Below are 18,512 nucleotides of genomic sequence, written 5' to 3'. Positions count from 1 at the left end.
ATGCTGACTGGTTGTGAAATGTGTTCGGACTGGTCTGAAAGAGAGAGCTGGAATTAAAGAAGCCAATTCAGAAGTGCCCATGGAAGTATCTATAGAAAAGGCATGCAACAGAAACAGAATGTCTATGAGACAGAGAGTGGAGAGACTTTGTTAGAGATGGGTCATTAACTCACTTAACTGCTCTCCTTTGAATGTAATCTAGAAGCCTGAGAGAGGTTTTTGGGACAATATTCCATGATGGAGAGGATTTGGATATGTACAGAGTGAGCAGCTGTTTGGAAGAAAAGTAATAGCGAGAGTGAAAGAGAAAACTCAGTTTTTTAGATGCAAAGAAGCAATATTTGTGATCCGCTTGTGTCAGGATAGATTAGAAGTCTATTAAGGTAATCCTTAATAGAGATATGTGATCGTGTTTAGATCTATGAGTGTCACAAAGATAGGCACAGGGATAGAAGAAACTTTTTTGCAAGATATAAGACAGGACTGAGTTTTAGGAGTGAAATGGTGCCTCCGTAGCCAGGCGGGAAGGAGCAGCAGTGCGTAGCACACGCTTCTTGATTAGACCGGGGTTCGAGCCCGTCACCACCAAATATGGAGGATGCGGAAAGGTTAAGGAATGACCACCGCATATCCTGGAGCAATATGGCCTTAGTTGCTAATGCTCCTAAAAACCAAACAACAACAACAACAACAGGAGTGAAATCAGTCCTTCTTGGAGGTCACCCTTTTTTAGGAACTGGCTGGATATGAGCAAATTTCTTAGCAGAATGGAAAACACATGGAATAAGAAATTGTAAAAAGGCGACATAGAACAGGAGTAAGCTCAGGAGCACAGGTTTTTGAGAACAAGTGGAGAAATACCATCAGGACCTGAGGCTTTCTTGGCATCAAGACTGTTCAAAATTCTTCTGACATTCCTTTTGACAGAATACCACAGGAACCATTGAATGGAGTGTTATGGGTTAGAAGAAAAGTAGGATGCTAGCAGGTCAGCTTTATCTTTAGCTGAGGCGGTAGTAGAACCATCCAGTTTTGTCAGAGGTGGGAATAGAGATGGGCAAACATTGTGGTCAATAGCTTTGGCAAGAGACCAGAATTCCCAGCAACTCTGGACAAGAAGCAAGTTTTCTACTCTTAGCCCGTTCAAAATCTGGTTTCGACTGATTAATAACTGCTTTACAATTGTTGCAAGCTTTGGTGTAGGTTCAGGCTCTTTATCAGGTGAAAACAGTTTGTAGAATTTGTCGGAGCTATGTATTTGGGTTTACTTTACAAGTTCTCATAAAGTAAACTTTTAGGTTATTCACTTCCATAATGAAGCATTGTTTTAGAGAAACCAATTTGTAGTACAGTACAGTACTGAACAGCCAACAAGGAATGGCTCAGTTACTTAATCAACACATCTCACATACATATACACAAGTGGTATCAATAAGAGAGCTGTCACATCACTTATTCCTATAGATTTTGATTTTGTGACCTGCTATGTAAGGGTATACTGCATATGCTTACCTCTCTTGTTATAGTTTATTGTGCAATTTAATAAAATATCATAATATGAACTTTTAAAAGAAGAGCAGAAATAACTGAGTTAAAAAGTACACTGATTCTTTGAATTTTGTAGTCATGTCACTACACTAGCTGTGAAACTTGACAAAAAAAAGAGGTTGACTTATATGATGATTATAAAATGCAGCATGAATTTTCAAAGCAAACAAAAAATAAAGGTCAGCTTACATGCTGAGTTGACTTATATACAGGGATAATATAGTATTAGTGGGGATTAGAAATTGTAATTAAACTTGAAAAGTTTAATTACAATTTAATTATAATTACAATTATGTGGAATTACTACTAGAAATAGGTTTAGTAAAGACACTTTTTCATGTGAAGTATTTAATTAGTTTATTTGAATAAGAGGTCATTGTTACAGTAGACCCAAACAGTTCCAACAATCAAAGAAATTGCTACATTTCAGATTTCTGTGTTGAAATCTACCTTTGGACTTAGATTTTTGGTCTGGGATGCCATGGGAGACCAAACTGTGCTATCACTAGAGAGATCCTGTTGTATCACACAAACCTACGACTATCTACCTAGAAATTGTAAAATTAAACAATAATGATTAGTCCAATTTTAATGTCAAATTAAACCAGGTCAAGACAATAAATAGCCTAAATCTAAAAATAAGCGAGATGGACTTTAGTGCCATTTAATTGAACACTGTATTAAATGAAAAATCGTTTCTTTCATTCAACTAACCTGCATGACCACATATTAGTACTTTATCAAGTTGGTCAAACAAGAATTTCCCTTTAATAAAGCCATGCTGGGATCTGTTTTGGACTGTGCCTCTCAAGATGATTCTGTAATGAACCTTTGACCATGGGCTCTGTGATCATCCTACCGCTAAAGTCAAAAAGACTGGTCAATAGTTACCTGTCAAATCTTTATCACCCCATTTGCAAAAATTGGAAAAACTTTGGAACTTCTGCAATTCAGAAGTATTATTTCTGAATCCAATGATGACCTCATGTTCATTGTTTGACATGCTCCTGCGTTGTTTCCATTAGTATAACTGGTTAAATACCAATGGTACTCAGAAGTGAACCTTATTCTCTTTCAGTTTGACTGGTTTTCCCATTTGGCTTTCATCTGCAATAACAATATCACTTAACATACAGTTTTCAGGTACACTAGTAAAATACACTGAAAGGACAGAATTTGTGGAATACCTGGTTCCTGGGCAACACGACGTTGTCACCTCTCTCACTAGTGGATGAACCCACTGCTTGGCAGGTATTGTAAGTACACTGCATTCACATAGATGGTAATTTGATGTCAGTATGGATAAAAGTCTTGAGTTAACCAACTTTGAAAGAGGGATAATAGTGAGTGCCCAATGCATTGGTCACTCGTATCGTTGAGGTGGTACAGAAATTGCACTATCCCCATTCGACAATGTCAAGAGTGTATCGGGAATACAGCATTTTCAGAATAACATCTCATTGTGGACAGTGCTGTGGGCAAAGAAGCGTGGTGGATGAACGTGGCCGTCGGCGTCTGTCTTGCATTATTTCAGCCAACCGGAGATCACAGTGGCACAAATCACTGCTGACTTCAATGAGGGAGGTGCCAGAAACATCACTGCCAAGACCATCAGGTGATCATTTAGCTGCAATAGGTTATGGGAGCTGCCGACCAACCAGAGTCCCATTGCTAACACTACGACACAGGATCTACGCCTCAACTGGGTGAAAGAACATTGGCACTGGATCTTGAATGATTGGAGACGAGTCTCCTGGTCTGATGAGTACCGGTTACAGTTATTTCGAGTGGATGGGAGGGTACATATCTGGTGGAAACCACACGAAGCTATGCACCTGTCATGTCACCAAGAAACTGTTCAGGCAGGTGGACAGTTGGTAATGGTCTAGGGTGTATTCAACTAGCAAACGTTGGGACATTTGGCACGTCTAGACGCATCTCTAAATTCAGGTTATGTGTCCATCCTTGCAGACCATCTGCATCCCTTCATGGTCTTCATGCACCCACATGGCAGTGGACTCTTCCAGCAGGACAGTGCGCCTCCCCAAAGAGCCTTGGTGACTAGAACATGGTTCGAGGAGCATTCTGCAGATTTTACCACCATGGAATGGCCTCCCCATTCACCAGATGTGAACCCTGTGGAGCATCTTTGGGATGCTGTGGAAAGGTCTGTTCAAGCTTTAGATCCTCCACCCAGGAATGTGATGGAATTATGGACAGTGGTGCAGGAAGTATGGATGGAAATACCTGTGGAACACTTTCATGAACTAGTGAACTGAATGCCTCCCCATGTGACTGCTCTTATCCAGATGAAAGGTGGACCTACCCATTACTAAGTAGGTATCCCGTGATTTCTGTCCACTCAGTGTAGAGTGTCAGAAAGAAACTTTCAAAAATCACGATTAATGCACAGTGTTTATTTAGCTCATTAGCCACACATCAGGTAGGGCCCTGGCTGGTAAGGGATCTGTGACTAAGCGATTTATTTGTGCTTTCACAGAGTGGTTTGTCAGAGCCACTACTAGCATTTTTAAGTTTCGATGTTTACTAAAACTATTTATTTGATAGTGACTCTACTCTCAAAAAGTTTTTGAAGAGAGCGAGAAAGGAAAACTACTTTTCTTTGTTAGCTACTAACTTTTACTAAACTTTGCTCAATCACACCAGTCACTGCTTTTGTCGTCACATGGTATGACATTTTTCACCCGGAAACCTACCTGGGTGGAAAAACCCCAGGGGCTCACATCTGGTGGGTATGGGCTTTGGCACACCCAGGGTCCTGAGCTGGATATCATCATTCTTCTCTTTCTTGTTGATTCCCTTCTACTTCTCTCTCTCTCTCTCTCTCTCTCCCTCTCTCAGGGTAACTTGGAATTTTTTTTTTTTTGGCTGGTGCAGCATAAGCCTCAGGCTTCCTTGCACCATATAGTTAATAATAATAATAATAATAATAATAATAATAATAAGGCTCTTTCCTCCAGGGCTAAATGGAGCAAACTATGGAACATGACATCTACCTTCCACTTGAGCATAGATGCTCAACCTTTTCTAATTTAACTTAAACTGACCATCAAACATCACAGTTAAACTTACTCCATACAGACATGCAAAAACAGCAATTCCCAGCATTCCTTATCATTCATTCTTTGACAGATAAATGTATGAGTACCCTGTGTCTATTTCTCATAAAAATGTCTAGAAAACACAGCAGATTTGCCACAAATGGTGAAAAGACAGATCTGGTGATCTATTAATTGAAATCATGAGTCAGAAGTAATCAGAGACCCTGTTTAAACTATCAAACTTTGGTGGTATACCTGTGCAAGTTACCCTATATGCAACTCTAAATACTTCCAAAGGAGTAATGCAGAGTGGGGCCTGATGAATGTCACAGAGGATATACTAGTCCAGGAGCTGCAAAAATAAAAAGTCATGCCAATTAAACACCATGATCAGAAAAGATGGTGAGATTGTTCCCACACGAAATATACTTACCTTTGGTACTCTAAACTTGCCTTCCATGTCAAATGTAGTTACCTCAACTGCCAAATAAGACCATATATCTCTAACCCTATAAGATATTACAAGCGACAAAAATTTGGTCACTCACAAATGTTTTATTGAGGAGATTCAGTATGTTTTAACTGTGGGTCCAAATCCGATGCTCAAATAGACTGATGCTGAAACAACATTTCCAGAATAACATCTCACTGTGGACAGTGCTGTGGGCGGAGAAGGGTGGTGGATGAACATTGCCGTCGACGTCGATCTCCCATTGTTTCAGCCAACCGGAGATCACAGTGGCACAAATCACTGCTGACTTCAACGAGGGAAGTGCCAGAAATGTCACTGCCAAGACCATCAGGTGATCATTTAGCTGCAATAGGTTATGGGAGCCGCCGATCAACCACAGTTTCATTGCTAACACCATGACACAGGATCTACACCTCAACTGGGTGAAAGAACATTGGCACTGGATCTTGAATGATTGGAGACGAGTCTCCTGGTCTGATGAGTACCGGTTACAGTTATTTCAAGTGGATGGGAGGGTACATATCTGGTGGAAACCACACAAAGCTATGCACCCGTCTTGAAACTGTTTATTGTCATTGAGTGAACATGCAGATCAAGCATCAAGACAGACTATAGACATTGACTCCATTCTGATTCCCCTCCACTGATTATAAAACTAATTGTACAATGTCTATGTCATGAACAGTGGGCTCTACTGTGGAGCATCCAAACTTGTACTAATATAAATAAAGTAGAAATCACAATTATGGAAATATAGCTTCTGACAGAATAGGCATGAAGATGTTCTGGTGGGAACAAGAATTTGCCATACCCATTTAACACATCTCTTTTTATTGCTTGGGAATGATCCGATCCACCACACTTTTTACATTGCCATTCTCCACTTACTATAAAATCTTTTTTAAAAAGTATGTAGGTACAAGCAAATCATGCTGCTAAACTTTTTACAATCTGAGGTAACATGATTGTAAAGAAAATTAGAGAGTTCTGCTTCTCTGGAGATTAAGTTTAGAAAGTAAGCACATGTGAAATAGATCTCATTTTGTCAAAAGACAAGACAGGATTGGCTCTTGGAAGGATTAAAATAGCCTTGTCACTTACCTTCAATTGATACTTAAAAATTGTATCTATGTAATTTGTATCAGCCTTGCCTCTACAACTAAGTTCAGAAGTGAACAAACGATAATGGTATCTTGTAACACTGTAATGTGTGTCCACATTTGCATTACAGTATTACATAAATGATCAGAATGATAAGCTGTATGCAGTCTGAAATTGAATTTTGACAGCCTCTATCACCAGTGTTTCTATTATTTCCAGAAATGTCAGTAAAAACATTTTCCTGTAATTATTATAATCAAAAATGAAAACATGTAATACTTAATAAGATTTACATTTTTTAATTACCTTCTATCTATGTTTACTTTTCTGAATTGCCCTGCTGCTGTGACTCCATTTAGAAGTTCATAGAAAATGCTTCTAAATTTAACTAACATTTTTTAATGATGGCAGTTATCACCGATATATAATACATAGGTGATGTCGGTATATTTTGCCATTATTAGGTTACCATTGAGTTCTACACAGTACTGAATACAATTGTATCAAATTTAATTACTTAATTGTTTTTAGGTAATTGAATTAAAATTTCATTTTATTTAAATTGTTTTTAAGGTAATGCCAAATATTTATAAATTACTTTTGAAGCAATAATAATAATACTAAGATTTTCTATTTTAGTTTGATGGACAGTGTCATTGTCAACCTGGCAATGGAGGAAGGAAATGTAACGAGTGCCAGGCCAATTTCTGGGGAAATCCAAAGGTTAAATGTTTCCGTGAGTTTATTATTGTTATCATATATTTTAAATCCATGTTATTACTTTTCTGCACAAAAATGTACAAAATCTTTATTATGGAAAATACAAAATCTGTTGAAATTACCAATGTGATGATGGTATCAAAGTAGGGCACCACAAGTTATTGGCATTTTAGCTACACATCTTTCATAAAACACAAATAAGTAGTAATTTCTAAAATTTAATCTTTTCATTATCATCACTTTGAAATCTTTGTGTACAAATTTCTAGTGTAGTAATACCATGGCAACATCCCGACAGAAGTTTCCATTGTCATTGATTTAGTTTTCTCATTGATTTGATATATAAATGTTTGGATATATGTTGACAAGGTTAACATTAAATACTTTTTTATGGCGCATAAAAAGTATTTAATTTTAATTAAAGACTTTATTGTATTAGTATATTGTGTCTGTAGTAGTGTTTTTTTTTTCTTGGGGTTAATTTACATGTTGTATGGACTGAAAAATCCAAAACGACTCTGATCTTGTATTTCAACACAAGCCTTTCTAAATGAGTGACAAGTGGCAGGATTACTAGATTTAAACTTGGTTATGGCATCATTGAGGGGTCCACAATATTCTTGATGTTATAACTGAGTGGCATTTTAATTGTTATCCCACTTTTCTGTGTTTCTATTGATGAGGTTGTTTTTAGTTCAGAAGAGATGTTAAAGTAATGGCGTCCTATTCTTACTGGAGAAAAAGCAGTTATGCAGTCAGTTAAAGAAAATTGTAATAAATGTTTATAAAAATTAGTAGAACTTATCCTGAGGAGTTCATGAAATCATTGAATTTATGGCTGAATTTACCAATGAATGACCTGCCATAAATAGCCTCGTGATGATGGTGTGTTAACTATGTTATCAGTAGCAACACTGCAACATTTATCGTAAGATCTCGGTTTTATACAATATACAGTTAACTGAGACATGCTATACATTAGAAAAATGTAGAAAAATTGCTGTATATCATTGACAAGATACCATGAGTTACTCTTGCAGACCGTCTGCACTGCTTAAACTGACTGCACAATTAGTGCCAGATCCTTTTCATTCTCTACCACCCTGAGTGTAGTACCACAGAGTTGATACATTACTCTGGGGTTACTGCTATCCATATGCAGTACTTTACATTTGCCACCTCTCAGCCCATCTCCTCACTGCTCAACGTTTCTAGATCCTCTTGCAGTAGCATACTGTCATTAGTGTCATTAACAACCCTGCCAACCTTCATATCCTCCGCAGACTTAGACATCAAGCCTGATATACCTTCAACAATATCATTAATAAATACAGAAAACAACAATGGACCCAACGCTGAACCCTGGGGGACTCCACAATAACATTAGTCCATGATGAGCAGTATCCATTGATTACCACTCAACCATCCCTTTATCCATAGCAGCAATTTGCCCTTAATGCCATACTTCTCCAATTTGAACAGTAGTCTTCCATATGCAACAGTATCAAAAGCTTTCCTAAGATCCAAGTATATGATATCAAAATTATTTTTTTATCCAGTTCCTTTGTGACCACATCTTAGTATCCAATAAAATTGGTCAGACAAGACTTCCCCTTAACAAACCCATGAGGGGTTCGGGAGGCAACTAGAGGGAGTAATACTCTTGATTTGATTATCAGCAGTGATTCTTCATGCATTAAGAATCTGCAGGTGGCAGTGATCACAGTGTGCTGAAGTGGGATTTACTCAAAGAGGTAACTACCATTAGGGGTAAAGGGAAGGGTTATTGCTTCCGTAAAGGCGACTACGATGGACTGAGACAGTATTTAAATTCTATACAGTGGGACCAACTGATGATGTTACCAACAGCAAATTCAAAATGGGAAGCATTCAAAGAACTTATCTTGGAAGCTACTAGGCTTTACATACCAACTAAGAAATATTGTTCAAGGTTTAGGCCAAAATGGATGTCAGATGAACTAATGAGGCATATGGCAGAGAAGAAAAATGCATGGGATACTTACAAATTAACACATGACACAGAAGCCTATGATAGATACAAGTTGATATGCAACCAAGTTACAAAGGAGGTTAGGCAGGCGAAGGCAGATTACGAGAAATCCTTGGCAAGGGATGCAAAGAAAAATAGCAAAGAGTTCTTTACTTATGTAAACTCTAGAAGGAAGGGGATGAATCAGATTGGTCCACTTGATATTGATGGGTCAACTGTTGATGATCCTGCTCAGGTAGCTAACAAACTAAATGAATATTTTGCATCGACATTCACACATGAGGAGTTATTCAGCGAGGGGAATGCCAGAGGTGTATTCAACTCTAGCAGTAAGCTACAGAATCTTGAAATAACTGGGAGTAAAGTGGAGGAGAAACTGTTGAAGATAAACACAAGAAAGGCACCCGGGGTGGATGGGATCTATCCAGTTATATTAAAGGAGGCAGCAAAGGAAGTAAACAAACCCTTAGCCATAATTATGAGAGCTTCCTTGGACTCAGGGGAGGTACCCATAGACTGGAAATGTGCAAATGTGACCCCAATTCACAAAGGAGGATCAAAGGCTGACACAAGTAATTATAGACCTGTGAGCTTAACTTCTGTTCCAGGAAAATTAATGGAGGCACTGGTTAAAGAAGCACTGCAGGATCATTTAGACAAGACTTCAGTTATAGCTCGGACACAGCATGGCTTTGTTAAGGGGAAGTCTTGCCTGACCAGTTTGATTGGATACTATGATGCAGTCACAAAAGAACTGGATGCAGGAAATAGCTTTGATATTATATACTTGGATCTTAGAAAGGCTTTTGATACTGTTGCACATGGAAGACTGCTACACAAATTGGAGCAGTGCGACATTGGAGGCAAATTGCTGCTATGGATAAAGGGGTGGTTGAGGGGGAGAAGACAGAGAGTGGTAATCAATGGACACTGCTCATCATGGACTAATGTTATTAGTGGAGTCCCTCAGGGCTCAGTGTTGGGTCCATTATTGTTTTCTGTATTTATAAATGATATTGATGATGGTATATCAAGCTTAATTCCAAGTTTGCAGACGATACAAAGGTTGGCAGGGTTGTCAAGGACACTACTGACACTACGCTGCTGCAACAGGATCTGGAAAGGTTGAGCAGATGGGCTGAGAGGTGGAAAATGAAGTTTAACATTGACAAATGTAAAGTACTACACATGGGAAACAGCAACCCCAGAGCAACGTATCAACTCTGTGGTACTACACTGACAGTGGTAAAGAATGAAAGGGACTTGGGGGTGGTTGTGCAGGCAGATATGAAGTTCTCTGAGCAGTGCAGACGGGCTGCAAGAGTAGCTCATGGAGTATTGTCAATGATATACAGGAATTTTTCCAGCAGGGATAAGGAGGTGATTATTCCCTTGTATAAGGCAATGGTCAGCCCACACCTAGAGTACTGTATACAGGTCTGGAGGCCTCATTTCAAGAAGGATGTAGAGCTGCTGGAACGAGTACAGAGAAAGGCAACAAGATTAGTGAATGGAACAAAGGGGTGCTCTTACGAAGAAAGACTTAAGTTTTGAAAATTACAGTGTCTGGAGACTAGGCACCAGCGAGGTGATCTGATAGAGGTGTATAAAGCCTTGAATGGTTTGAGCATGCTCAATGCTGATGGGATTCTTCCTCTAGCTCAGAATAATCACCTGAGAGGGCATAAATTCAAATTGAGGAAAGACAGATGTAGGATAGACGTGCGGAAATTTGCCATTAGCCAGCGGGTGGTTGGTTGGTGGAACAGACTTCCATCCCTTGTAGTGGAGGTTGATAGCCTAAATAAGTTTAAGGCTCAGCTGGACAGGTATTTTGAACGAACAGAGGGGTGAAGTGGGTTTTTTTTTTTTTTTTTTGGCTGATGCTGCATAAGCTTGCTTTCTTGCATCAAATGCCTCTACTAATGCTAATGCTGTGTCCGAACTATAACTGAAGTCTTGTCTAGATGATCCTGCAGTGATTCCATTAATATCTCTAGAACAGAAGTTAAACTAACAGGTCTGTCATTACTCGTGTCACCCTTCGGATCCCCCTTTGTGAATTGGAGATACATTTGCACATCTTCAGTCCATGGGTACCTCCCCTGAGTGCTCTCATAATTATGGCTAAGGGTTTGCTTACTTCCTTTGCTGCCTCCTTTAATATAACTGGATAGATCCATTCCGTCCCAAGTGCCTTTTTTATGTTTATATTCAACAATTTCTCCTCCACTTTCCTCTCAGTTATTACAAAATCATCTAGCTCACTGCCAGAGTTTAACTCACCTCTGGCATTCCCCTCCCTGAATAACTCCTCACGTCTGAATGTAGATGCAAAATACTCATTTAGTTTGTTAGGCACCTGAGCAGGATCATCAACAATTGAGCCATCAATATCCAGTGGACCAATTTGATTCATCCCTTTCCTTCTAGAGTTTACATAATTAAAGAACTCTTTGTTGTTTTTCTTTGCATCCTTTGCCAAAGCTTTCTGATAATCTGCTTTTGCCTGCCTAATCTCCTTTCTGACTTACAGACCAGTGATAGATACAAGCTGGTCTGTGTTACAGACCAGCTTATATCTATTATAGGCTTCCATGTCACCCATTAATTTATATGTATCCCATGCAATGCATTTTTCTTCTCTGCCATATGTCTCATTAGTTCATCTGCCATCCATTTAGGCCTAAGCCTTGAACAATTTTTCTTAATTAGTATGTAAATCCTAGTAGCTTCCAAGATAAGTTCTTTGAATGCTTCCCATTTTGAATTTGCTGTTGGTAACATCATCAGTTGATCCCACTGTATAGAATTTAAATATTGTCTCAGACCACCGTAGTCGCCTTTACAAAAGCAAAAACCGTTTCCTTTACCCGATGGTAGTTACCTCTTTGAGTAAATCCCACTTCAGCACACTATGATCACTGCCACCTAGTGTTTCCTTTATCTGCAGATTCTTAATGCATGAAGAATCACTACTGATAATCAGATCAAGAGTATTACTCTCTCTAGTTGCCTCCCGAACATGCTGATGTAAAAAACAATCATCCAATAAATCCACAAAAGCCTTGCTAGTGTGTGAGTGACCAACCCACAAATTCCAGTCAATATCTGTGAAATTAAAATCTGCCATTATAAGACTCTCTGATTTACTGGCCCACTCTATTTCCCTGTACAGTTTCTTAATATACTCATCAGAGTCATTAAGCTTATAACACACTCCTACTCTCAATTTTGATCTCCCAATGCTTATGTCACACCAAACTGACTCGACACTGCACTGTCCAGCGATGTCAACTGGCTTCACTTCCTTGGATTTTATGTGTTTCTTAACTAATAGCATAACCCCTCCTCCCTTCCTATCCTGTCTATCCTTCCTGTACACATTGTACTCCCTAAATTCCAGTTCTGCATTCCTTATATCTGTGTGACACCGCATCTCTGATATCCCAACAATATCTTCCTTTGATGTTTTGAGCAATACCTCAAATTCATCAAATTTATTTACCAAACTCCTAGCATTGGTGTACACACAAGTATACATGCACCTGTTCCTATTCTTAGCTACCCTAACACAACTCATGTGTTTACTTGCACCACAATGACTCCCAGCAGTCTCTGAAATATCCTGCAGCTTGTTTTCCAGGTTACTGCTTATTCCAATAGAAGCAGTGCAAGAGTCACTTTCACATCCCAAAGCTAGCAGTTTTCCTACCCATCTAATACTGCCTCAATAGCATCAGCAAATATTCTTGCACCCTTTCTATTTAAGTGTATCCCATCCCTGTAGAAGCAGTCTCTCCTGTTAACAAGTACAGACCAGGCTAAAAAAAATTCTATCCCTTGAGCCTTGCACAATCTTTCCAGGGCCGAATTGATCGACAAAGCTCTCATCATATACTCCCTCCTATCGTGTCTGGACAGAATTGCAGACACTTTCAAATTCAACCCTAATGCACAGATTTTTTTCAACAGTGACCTGTACTTGTTAAGTAATTCCGCCGGTCTCCTACTCTTAATATCATTAGTGCCAACTTGTAAAACAATATCACCTTTTGTGCCCTTAAAAGATGATATCTGCTCTACAACGTCATCAACCTTTGCCTCTGGCAGATATACCCTGATCCTGTTCAACCTATCCTTTTTTTACATACCATGTTCCCCATTTCCCTGACAATAGAGTCACCAACAACTACTAGTTCCTGTGGGAAGCAAAGAACTCTTTGCTGTTTTTCTTTGCGCCTTTGCCAATATTTCTCGTAATCTGCCTTTACCTGCCTAACCTCCTTGGTGACTTGATTACAGACCAGCTTATATCTACCATAGGCTTCTGTGTCACCTGTTAATTTATATGTATCCCATGCATTCTTCTTCTCTGCCACATGTCCCATTAGTTCATCTGACGTCCGTTTAGGCATAAACCTTGAACTTGAAACCTTTCTTGGTTGGTATGAAAAGCCTAGTAGCTTCCAAGTTTAATTCTTTGAATGCTTCCCATTTAGAATTTGCTGTTGGTAGCATCATCAGTTGTTTGCTATGTATAGAATTTAAAAACTGTCTCAGGCCACCGTTGTCACCTTTACAAAAGCAAAAACCCTTCCATTTACCCTTGATGGTAGTCGTCTCTTTGAGTAAATCCCACATCAGAACACTGTGTTCACTGCCACCTAGTGGTTCCTGTATTTGCATATTCATAATGCATGAAGAATCACTACTGATAATCAGATCAAGAGTATTACTCCTTCTGGTTGCCTCCTGAACATGCTGCTGTAGAAAACAGTCATTCAATAAATCCTCAAAAGTCTTGCTGGTGTGTAAGTGACCAATCCACAAGTTCCAGTCAATATGTGGGAAATTGAAATCCCCATTATAAGACAATCTGATTTACTGGCCCACTCTATTTCTCTGTACAGTTGTTCATTATACTCATCAGAGTCATTAGGCCTATAACACACTCCTCTCAATTTTGCTTAACTCCTACTCAACACTGCACTGTCCACCCATGTCAACTGGCTGCACTTCCTTAGATTTTGTTTTTCTTAACTAATAGCATAACCCCTCCTCCCTTCCTATCCTTTCTGTACACATTGTACTCCCCAATATTCCAATTCTGCATTCCTTATATATGTGTGACACCACATCTCTGATATCCCAACAATATTTGCCTTTGAAGTTTTGACCAATGCCTCAAATTCATCAAATTTATTTACTATACTCCTAGCATTGGTGTACACATAAGTATGCACGTGTTCTTATTCTTAGCTACTCTAACATAGTCCATGTATTTGCTTGTTCTGCGATGACTCTCAGCAGTCGCTGAAATTATAGAGCTGATATATTATTGGAGATAGAAATCAGATTGGAGATAGGCCTGTCTAATTATAGCAGGAGTCAGAAAGGCTGTAATGCATCATACACATCAAAGTTTTTGTAATTTCCAGTGACTCACTGAAACCAAATAAATCACAACTGCATTTAAAGACTAAACATGATCAGTTTAAAAAGAGTAGGGTTTTTTTTTTTTTTTTTTTTTGTATAATATGAAAATAACCTTCATTGGGTGCATTTAACATAATGGAAATTTTTCTTGTGGTGGAGAACATATTTTCTGTATTTCAATTGACTTGGGTTGTTGTTATTTGGTTTTTAGGAGCATTAGCAACTAAGGCCATATTGCTCCAAGGATATGCAGTAATCATTCCCTGACCTTTCCACATCCTCTTTATTTGGTGGTCACAGGCTCAAACTCCAGTCTAATTGACTTGGGTCACAAAGACTTACTGTGTTGTTGAAATGGATATTTTCAAAAAGTTTGGGAACTATCTGGGATTTAATTAAAGATATAACTACAGCAGGCCCCCGTTATAACGCGGTTCGCTTTACGCTGATTCGCTATAACGCTGTTCTTATATTATAGCCCGTATCTAACTATAACGCTGTCAAAACTCACTCTAACACTATTTTACTAGCATACAGATTGAATTTTTGGCAAATCCGTCTTCAGTCCAGTATGTTTTGAGCTTTTTTTTTTTTTTTTTTTTTTTTTTTTTTTAGGCAAAAGGAGAAAATAGCCACCATGAAATTAACTACAGTAATTATTTTTATAATTTCTACTCTATGTACAAAATTGAAACTTTCAATATGCTCTATTTTCTTGGTATGGATAGTTTCAAGGGAGAAATTCTTTTTTAGTACACAAGCTGAAAAAATTTACCATCCAGTGTCATATGTTGTTACGAAGTCTGCATTTTCTGTTCTGACCTGTAATAGAAAGATACTAAAAATAGATTTATCCCCTATCTCTTCTTTTGTTTTACTGTGGGAACTATAACTTGCGAAATGTTTTTCACACAATCAATCCCATGAGTGCTAAATGCGGTGCTGTTTCTTGTACAGTATTCTCTTATCTTCTGAACTCCTCTGACCTTGTGGTCACCCGAAGTACATAAAATTTGTTTGTTTTACTGTTTTGGAAATTCCATAAACATTCTCCATGACTCACACCATAATTGATTACAGTACTTTTCGTGCAGTAAACAACCATTTGATTTTACTGAACGGTAAAATCGAACTTTTCAGATAAATAAAACATTTGTCACCGTCTTCAGCTCACTTGCCAGAGGAATTCTAGATATCATTCAGTGCATACAGTGTTAGACATACAGACAGTTTACTGTACTCGAACATCGTATCACAATCAGTGCAACGCAGTTACATTTGCAGAGAGTTATGGCGGATAAGAATGAAAAAGCAACAATATCTGGACGTGGTGCAAAGATTGGAAAGGTAAGAAAAACATTGAGTTTGAAAATTAAATTAGACGTTTTGAAGAGAATTGATTCCGGTCAAAGACAAGTGGATGTGTGCAATAATTTAGGACTGGTAGGTTCAACTGTAAGAACAATCATAAAAAATAAAGAATCAATTTTAGCAGCTGGAAAAACAGCTGTTCCCCTGCAGCCAACTAAATTGACCGGGTTTAGGCCGGCTATTATGATTGAAATGGAGAAACTTCTACATAATTTTATCGAAGACAACATTCAACGTAGAATTCCGCTAAGTTCAATTATTATTAAAGAAAAAGCGAAGAGCCTATATGAAGATTTAAAGGAAGCTCACCCCGAAAAAAATGTGGAACCATTTAACGCTAGTAAGGGTTGGTTTGATAGATTTAGAAAGCGCTATAACCTGCACAACGTAGCAATACAGGGAGAAGCTGCAAGTGCAGATCAACAAGGAGCCGAAACTTTGAAAAAAGAATTTGTTAAAATTATTGAAGAGGGATGTTATTAACACAACAAGTTTTTAACACAGATGAAACAGGTCTTTTTTGGAAACGAATGCCTAAAAGAAGTTTCATATCGAAAGAAGAAAAAAACATGCCAGGCTTCAAAGTGGTGAAGGATCGGTTAACTTTGTTGTTGGGGGTTAACGCTGCGGGGGATTTTAAATTAAAACCCCTTTTAGTTTACCATTCCGAAAATCCAAGGGCTCTTAAAGGTTTAGCTAAATCAAACCTACCTGTAATCTGGAAGGCTAATAAAAAAGCTTGGGTAACCAGGCCGCTTTTCATTGATTGGTATGCTGAGTTCTTCTGTCCTGCAGTGGAAAAATATTGTGCAAAAAATAACATTGGTTATAAAGCAATTCTAATCATGTATAATGCGCCAGGACACCCAAGCAAAGAGAGCTTAGAAGACTTGAACAATCACGTAAAAGTTTTTTTACATTCCTCCAAACGCTACGTCTCTGATCCAACAAATGGACCAAGGAGTAATTGCCACATTTAAAGTGTACTACATAAGGAACACCTTTTCCCAAGCTATTAAAGCCATCAACACTGAAAATGTACCGAGCTTAAAGGAGTTTTGGAAATCCTATAACATTAAAACCGCCATCTACAACATTTCAAGTGCCTGGGATGAAGTGACTCAGAAAACCATGAATGGAGTGTGGAGGAAAGTTTGGAAAAATTGCATAAAGCATTCCCAGGAACCTGATGATTCCGTTGAAAATGTTAAAACACAAATTGTTGAGCTCGGAAAAGAAGCAGGATTACACGAAATTAACGAAGACAATGTACAAGAGATGATCGACAACGACAGGGATGGCCTCTCTAATGAAAAACTAATGGAAATTATAAAAGAACAAGAGCTTGCTATTGAGGGAGATGATGATCAAGATACTATAGATGAAGAACCGATGAAGTCGCTGACTGCAAAAGGACTTAGTGAAGCTTTTGAACACTTCGAAAAAATGTGTGATTATTTCCGGGAGAACGACCCTGACATGGAACGAAGTGCCAAGGTAATAAGAAATTTGAAGAAAGAAATGAATCCCTACATGATGTTGTACAATGAGAGGAAGAGGGCCAAAGCACAACCCAAAATCGACAAATTTTTCAGTCCAAAGATACGAAAACTTGACAGCACGGGGCCATCGAATTAATAAATTCATGATTTTTGTTAGTTAATTACCTCATAATTATATGTGTATATAATGTAGAATATTTTATATGTACAAAATTTTGAATGTTAAATATTTTTAATCGACATTGGTGCATATTTTCACTACCATTTATTACTGATTAGAAAATATCCTATGGAATAGACCGCAACTCACAAAGGGGGCCAAAGCACAACCCAAAATCGACAAATTTTCAGTCCAAAGATACGAAAACTCGACAGCACAGGGCCTTGTGCTGTCGAGTTAATAAATTCATGATTTTCGTTAGTTAATTACCTCATAATTATATGTGTATATAATGTAGAATATTTTATATGTACAAAATTTTGAATATTAAATATTTTTAATCGACATTGGTGCATATTTTCACTACCATTTATTACTGATTAGAAAATATCCTATGGAATAGACTGCAACTCACAAATACATATGTTACCTTATGGGAATACGGCGCTCGCTTAGCGCGGATTCACTTAGCGCTCTGTTTTTCCGGAACGAACTATCAGCGTTAAGCGGGGGTCACCTGTACTGTTAAGAATAAAGGAAGAGATGTTTTTTTTGAAAAGATGATTAGAATGGCCTTGGTTTTTAATTCTTTTTAGTTGGACTAACTGTGTTGTTAACTACAAACAATGCAAGTACTAAACGTTAAATGTTCAGGGACATAATTGAAGAAGTTACTAAGCTTTTTATACCAATTAAGAGATATTGTTCAAGGTTTAGACTTAAATGTTTATTAGATGAACTGATGAGACTATTGGCAAAAAAAAAAAAAATGCATGAGAGGATTATAAATTTCAGGGGACATAGAAATCTATAGTAACTATAAACTAATCAACAGTCAAGTTACCGAGGTTGTTAAGCATGCAAAGGTAGATAACGAGAAGTCTTTGGCTAAGAATGTGAAGAAAAGTAGCAAATAATTCTTAGCTTCTGTGAAGCCCTAGATGGAAAGGGATGAATCACATTGGCCTACTAGATATGAATGGCATATGTTGTTACTCCCACAACACCTGGATAAATTAGGTCAATGGGCTAAAAATGGCGGTTGAGCTATAACATTGAAAAATGCAGTACTACATTTGTTTAGCAACAATCCCAGAAGTCTGTTCACACTGATTGCATAGTTCAA

General features: G+C 38.1%; 1 protein-coding gene and 1 long non-coding RNA gene across 8 annotated transcripts in view; one reads left to right on the top strand and one right to left on the bottom strand.

Moving 5' to 3' along the window:
* LOC150088911 (uncharacterized) overlaps positions 1-2,070 on the bottom strand; it is a 230,943-nt gene extending 228,873 nt beyond the window's left edge. The window contains exon 1 of the long non-coding RNA XR_016546746.1: positions 1,999-2,070. This is a non-coding gene — a long non-coding RNA (uncharacterized LOC150088911). The remainder of the gene's footprint in view (positions 1-1,998) is intronic.
* The window catches only part of LanB1 (laminin subunit beta-1), a 503,856-nt gene that overhangs the window by 343,265 nt on the left and 142,079 nt on the right, over positions 1-18,512 (top strand). For all 7 annotated transcript variants that reach the window (XM_090369708.1, XM_090369709.1, XM_090369712.1 and 4 more), the window contains one exon: positions 6,823-6,919. In XM_090369708.1, the coding sequence (XP_090225834.1) occupies positions 6,823-6,919 (97 nt within the window). The remainder of the gene's footprint in view (positions 1-6,822; positions 6,920-18,512) is intronic.

The sequence above is a fragment of the Mastigoproctus giganteus genome, chromosome 3 (assembly GCF_048544385.1).
Source record: "Mastigoproctus giganteus isolate SK-2022 chromosome 3, ASM4854438v1, whole genome shotgun sequence".
Lineage (NCBI taxonomy): Eukaryota > Metazoa > Arthropoda > Arachnida > Uropygi > Thelyphonidae > Mastigoproctus > Mastigoproctus giganteus.
The sequence above is the reverse complement of the archived record's forward strand: the minus strand, read 5'-3'. Positions and strand labels throughout refer to the sequence as shown.